General features: G+C 50.7%; 1 protein-coding gene across 1 annotated transcript in view; it reads left to right on the top strand.

Annotated features, from left to right (window-relative positions):
• Positions 1–399: 399 nt before the first annotated feature.
• CCDC60 (coiled-coil domain containing 60) overlaps positions 400–6,622 on the top strand; it is a gene marked incomplete at both ends in the record, with an annotated part of 102,753 nt that continues 96,530 nt past the window's right edge. The window contains one exon of the mRNA XM_081113717.1: positions 400–489. Within this exon, the coding sequence (XP_080969843.1) occupies positions 400–489 (90 nt within the window). The remainder of the gene's footprint in view (positions 490–6,622) is intronic.

Raw genomic sequence — 6,622 nt, 5'->3', positions numbered from 1 at the left:
AGCCGCCTTAAAATAGGGATCTGGAGGCCCCTCGATGGCCCACCCCTCAGACTTATCAGTGGAGTTTATTTTTTTAGTTCATGTTTTATTTTTGTTTATACGAGAGAAAGATACCCCTTTTCAAAGAGGGGGAAAGCTCCTAAAAGTTTGTAACTTTCTAAAAAGTGAATAATTACAGACTTTCCTTATCTGCTCCCTCTGGACTTCCTTATCCTGTTGGTGGGAAAACCACCTGACTTGCTTTCCATTAGTCATGGGTCCGAAACCTCTTTGGAGCCTCTAATTGGCACTTGAGAGGGTGAAATTGCTGGAGCTGCTCACACCAGTGGCTGCTGAGGTAGAAGATTCTGGAAAATCTCTCCCCTTGGGGACACAGGCTAAGCCTGAAGGATTTCCAAGATGACCAAGACACCAGCCCCCAAGAAGATACAGAGTTCCCACAACTCAGGGGCCCTCCGGGCCGTTAATGCCTCAGATCCCCCATCACAGGTAAGTCTCCCCTCTCTGCCGAAACCGAACATGTTTTCAATACCAAGTGAAATAGGAATTAGCCTCCAACCAACAAGGGGCGGGGAAGAGAGGAGAGTCCTGGTGTAGTTGAAGGGTCGCGACACATCCCTGTTGCTATCAATGGTTGGTTTCTCATAAAGAATGAAAATGGCAGCCAGAATGGTGGGCTAGGCTATCCCATTAGCCAATCATTCCAAAATGAGGGGATCAACCCGTAGTGACACTGCAGAACGTAAGAAAACAATAAGATGGACTGTAGGTCTGTTGTTGCAAGAAGTATTTTCAGAGCGCGGCTGGCTCCAGGTACTGGGACATCCTCTCTCTCACGAGCCGAGCGCGGATGCCACACTTTGGGTTTTGAAGCCTGACTTCACTCTTCACCTGTTATTGACATTAGACAAGTTGGTCAGCATCCCTGAGCCATTACTTCCGTGTTTGTGAAGTGAGCACAGGAACATCAACTCGGCAGAAACGGTGTGAGGATTAAGTGAAGATATGGAAAGTGTTTAGCATGATACTATCACTTGATAATGTGTATAAGTGACATGAAATACTGTTGTTGCTTTAATGACCAGAGTCAACTATTTCTGTTTTTAAATGATCGTAACTGGATAGACCAGTTATGTATTCGTTAAGTGTGTTTTGTTATTGTATCCACAAACCCTGATATCACCATTGATTGGCCAAGGTAGGTGAACAGTAGGGAAGAGGTCAAAGGCCACACTGGCCCACTGTGGTTCACCCAAAGTCCTGGGGAGGGAGTCAGTGCACAAAAGAAAGCTTAAAATTCAGCCGGGCTTACAGGGGAGCCCCGAGTGTTCCCGAGCCTCTAGTTTCTAAGGATTAATAGTGAGCTCACTCTGCAAGATGTGGTCTTCCTGCACAGAAGTGGGTTTCATCCAAGCAGCCCCCTCTGGGACTGAACTTCCCCGCTCAGCGGTGGGGAGAAGGGAATGAGGGAGAGGATGAGGAGCAAGCTGAGTGTGAGAGCATGAGCAATGGACCCAGAGAGCCTGGGTTTGAACGCTGGATCTGCTTCTTACCAGCCCTGTGACCTTAGGCAAACTGCAGCTCTTCTCTGCTTCAGTGTTGCCGTCTGTAAAATGGGGATATCCTGGTGCCTCCTCATGGGTTGCTGTGAGCATGAACTGAGGCGCCCAAAGCTCCTAGGACAGCTCCTGACACATAGCAAGCACACCCTCGATGTCAGTTACATTGCACTTTCATTCATTTGGCCGACATGTATGAACCCTTGCTGCCGTGCTCTTGTAACAAATGAGATCTGCCTTTAAAAATTTGATAATCTATAGTGTGCATGTTTGGGTTAGGATGTATAAGAGGCAATTATAATGCTGGGTGATTAATGATGTGCTGGGGATGTATCACTGGGTGCTGTGAGGACTCAGAGAAGGACAGCTCACTCAGACTCTGTGTGTGTGTGTGTGTGTGTGTGTGTGTGCGCGCGCGCACGCGCACGAGTGAGGTAGAGAGAGAGATATGAGGAAGGAAGAAGCCATGAACTTGAGTAAGTGCAATAGAGTTGTCCATCTGAGAAGAAGAAAGTAGAGGAAGACGTAGAGGCTGGAATATCTTTCTCTTGGGACGAGGGTGGAGGTCAGGGAGGAACTGTTGGATAAACTAGGGCTTCCGACGCCAAGGACTCATTGAAATCCCGCTGCCTCCGCACCACGTTCTCGGGAACCATGAAGACCTCCAGGTGTCCCTGTGCAGATCTGAAGGCTCGTGCCTTTACAAATTTCAACTCTTTGAGCGACTATAAAGCACCGATTAATCGAAACCAGGCTAACTAGAAACTGACGAGCCACAGGGAAACATGTAGAGATTAGGATCGACTTCTGGTGCAAACCAAACCAGTACTTGTAGTGGTGGCAGCGAGGATGACAGCTGGCGCATACTGAGTGCCAGGCTCTGAGCAAGTCCTCACGTGTGATATTTCAGAACCATCTACAATACGTGAGGTATGAACTGTCACCTCCGAATGAGAGAGATGGCAACACCGGGTTCAGGGGGGACAGGCCCCTGACCCAAGCTCACCTGCTGGCAAGGGACCGGGCAGGGACTTGAACTCCATTCTGTCTGGCTCCAGAACTCAAACCCTCCCTGCCTCGCCGTGCTACTCAGTGACAGTGAGCATGCGACACGGGGGATAGAAAAAGAAGGCGTGAAGCACAGTCACTGGCTTCAAGTAGTTTATGTTTGTTGGGGCGGGTGGGGGTGGGTGGGTGACATATAAAAGGAGAATAACAAAGGCCAGGCAGCCAGGTAACTGTCCAGTGAGAATTGTTTGGGGGAAGATCTGGCTTCTCGGGGGAGGAATGTCACTCACTATGAGTCCGCCACGCATTAGCGTAACAGGTGCCGCTTGGGAAAAAACCCGGAATGGGCCCTGACACCCTCTGAGTGAGCCACTCTCTTCCTCCAGAGGTGGGAGTCGGAACATCATCACTGATGTTAAACAATGGCGCCCGCCTTGGACAACCTCTACGCGTAGATTTTTCAGTGGAAGGAATAGGAGTGATGGATGCAAATGCTCTGCCCGAATGTCTTCTCCTGCTGGGTCCGTCTGTGGGCCTCCGGCTCCCTTTGTTTCCCAGGGGGCAACAGAGACGTCTAATGGGGCTGCCGTGGGGGAGGGAGGGCGCAGGGCGTGCATGGCTACAGGGACCCACATTTTCCTCCTTGGAAAAGTAAAAAAAAAGGGGGGGGGGAGCACTTAGAACAGCCCATCCTAGAATGGAAATGCAGAAACGAGATTTGGCAAAAACCACAGAAAGGCGTGGAATCCTTTATACAAGCACCGTCTCTTGGTACCTGAAGTGTCTATCTCTCTGTCATTATAAACCCAGCCAGAAAGGAGCTTCCTGCCCTGGACGGGGGCTCGGTTGGCTGGCCATTGTCCCATGCACCAAAGGGCCACGGGTTCGGTTCCTGGTCAGGGCATATTCCCAGGTTTCAGGTTCGATCCCTGGTCAGGGCATGTGCGAGAGGCAGCCAATCAATGAAGAGTAAAAGCTATGCTTGTCCCTTTTGCGAAGCAAACAGAGGCATCTGAGGAACCTTTGCAGCACATTTCCTGTGTCTCATTTGCCAGAATAGTGACACCTGCTCCTCTAACGGCTAGACTGGCGGGGACAGTGGGTACGTGACATGACTGTGGACAGCCGTGGCAAGGGGCAGGCGTGGAGGTGCTGAAGGGGAGTATCAGACTGACCCACCAGCAGTGAATGGCACAAATGATTTCACAAGAACTCAGACACTGGGGGTCCCAAGCAACTCAGTGACAGAGAGTAACCTAAAAAGAGAGCCATCCCCTCTACACAACCACCGCTGAGGAATCCCAAGCGCGCGTGCCCATCGCGGTACTTTACAAACACAGCACAGTGCCCGGCAGAGAGCTGTGTGGGCCGGGAGAACGTTCCCAGTGGGAACGTTCATTCATTCAACTAACACAGATGGAGCAAAGGTAGGTTTACAGTTGTTCATGGGGAAAATAATACAATAATTAATAAATAATAATACCAGAGTAAGTACTGTTTGTATACACACAACAGTAAGCCTTTTGCCCCACCCTGAAGTTACTGAGCTCCGGGAACGCGCCAAGCATGATTTTAGGAATTAGGGATACTGCAGTGAAACAAAGAGCCCCGCGGAGCCTGCTTCTGGAAGCGATGAAACATATACGCTTACAGGAAATAACATGAAGAAAGAGCTGAGGCTGTGGACGGGGCCCCCTCTTTGTTCCTATGACCTCCATCTGTTTGCACTGCTTAGGGGCGGGGGAGGGGGGGCGCTTGAAGAAATTCGGATAGACAAGCTTTGGCACAACTATAGGAAGAGACCTATGCTTGACCCGCGTTCAGCATTTCCACAGCCTGCAGAGACTCAGCTGTCAGCTGTTAAATTCAAAAGCTGCAGAATCCATGTGGGGTTCAGTGGCAAGTAGCACTTTCATAAAAGCTGACAGAAGCCAATTAAACCCTTCTTAGACTGAACAAACCAACATATTTCCCTCGGAGATCTTTCCGACAGCTAAATTCAGAGCCATCATTGCTGGTAATGGGATACCTTCCATCATGAGAAGGTGGCATTTTCCCTTCTCAATTCCTGTTTTCAGACTGTGAGAAAATTTTTACGGGGCTCCATTTTGATCTACTGCATTTCTGCCTAAATTGGAATGTATGCGATCGGTAGTCCTTTTTAATCACGTGAAGATTGGCCACGCCCAGTGATCTGCAAGGCTGCAAGGGCCTTGGGGTTTCTGGATTTCACAGAGTGGGAAGGTGCCATAGCTATGGTGGTTTCTGGAATGGGGAGTCACAGGGTCCGCAGTGGGCTGTAGTTCAGTGGCAGAAATCACAGAAAACAATGCCCATGGTAGCCTGGTACACGGTCAGGGTCACTTCTGAGGTCTGTATTGAACAGCTACCATGATGGATGTCTGGGGTCCTCTCCCAAGGAACCCACAATTCCATTGGAGAGAAAATCCTATATAATAAAAACCCAGTGACCATAACGGTGTAACAACCAGAACGACTGCTCGACCAGTCGCTATGAGGTGCACTGACCACCTCTCAGTCCCTCCCCGCCTCCCCGGGCCTGCAGGCTCCGATCGCTGGATGGCAGATGGGGAACTGGGGTGGGTGGCGGTGGGGCAGGTCTGGGGACGGGCGAGCAGGCGGAACAGCCAACCTCTTGGTCCCTCCCCCCAAGCCCACAGGCTCCCATCGCAGGATGGCGAACGGGGAACTGGGTGGGTGGTGGCGGCAGGACTGGGGACTGGTGAGCGGGCAGAAGATGGCCCTGATCGCAGGCTAGGCCTAGGGACCCTGCCCGTGAGCGATTGCATGTGCTGGGCCTCTAGTATGTTATATAATTTCTACCCTGGGAAGAAATGCTACATCGGGGATCGGTGCATGTTACCGTTCTCCCACAAGAAACTTCCTTCTTGGTACCATGTCTGACAAAATGCTCCCCCACAGAGCTCCAGGTCAACCTTTCAATACTTTCTCTCCATACACAAAGTTGCCAAAGTTTACCTATCCTGTGGGGTTGTCAAATTAGGGAGGACTTTCCTCCATGAATTCCCACTAAAGTGTTCAATAACCAGAAAGGTTTAATGTGTTACTTCTCTCAAAGGCTTTGTATTTCTTTCTTTCTCCCTTCCCTTCCTTTCCCTTCTCTTCCCTTCCCTTTCTTTCTCCTTCCTTCCTTCCTTCCTTTCTTTTGTTAATCCTCACCTGAGGATATTTTCCACTGACTTTTAGGGAGAGTCAGAGAGAGGAAAACACAGAGAGAAACATTGATGTGAGAGAAACACATCGATTGGTTGCCTCCTGCAGGAGCCCTGACCAGGGCCCCTGGCCAGGGAGGAGCTTGTAACCAAGGTACATGCCCCGAACCAGAATCAAACCCTGGACCCTTCTGTCCACAGGCCAACGCTCTATCCACTGAGCCACACCAGTGAGGGCAAAGCTTTGCCTTTCCACAGAGCAGGGGTTCTGAGCCTTGGCACTGCTGACATTTGGGGCCAATAGGCTGTCCTGTCCATTGTAGGGTGTCAAGCAGCATCCCAGGCCTATGTCCGCTAGATGTTAGTAGCATCTCCAGCAGTGACAACAATGTGTCCAGATATTGCCAAATGTCCCTTGTGGGCAAACGCATCCCCATGGAGAACCACAGCAGTAGATGATGACTAACATCCTGAATCCTTACCCTCGTGGAATGCTGACTGGATGGTGAGACAGTTCCCATATCTATATCCTATATAATAAAAGGGTAATATGCAAATTGACCCTAACAGCAGAAAGACTGGGAATGACTGGTCACTATGACACACACTGACCACCAGGGGGCAGACGCTCAATGCAGGAGCTGCCCCCTGGTGGTCAGTGCGCTCCCACATGGGAGGAGCTCTGCTCAGCCACAAGCCAGGCTGATGGCTGCCAGTACAGCAGTGGTGGCGGGAGCCTCTCCTGCCTCCTCAGCAGCGCTAAGGATGTCCGATTGCAGCTTAGGTCTGCTCCCCGCTGGCAAGTGGACATCCCCCGAGGGCTCCCGGGCTGCCAGAGGGATGTCTGACTGCCAGCTTAGG

The sequence above is a fragment of the Myotis nattereri genome (assembly GCF_964212035.1).
Source record: "Myotis nattereri genome assembly, chromosome: 19".
Classification (NCBI taxonomy): Eukaryota; Metazoa; Chordata; class Mammalia; order Chiroptera; family Vespertilionidae; genus Myotis; species Myotis nattereri.
The sequence above is the reverse complement of the archived record's forward strand: the minus strand, read 5'-3'. Positions and strand labels throughout refer to the sequence as shown.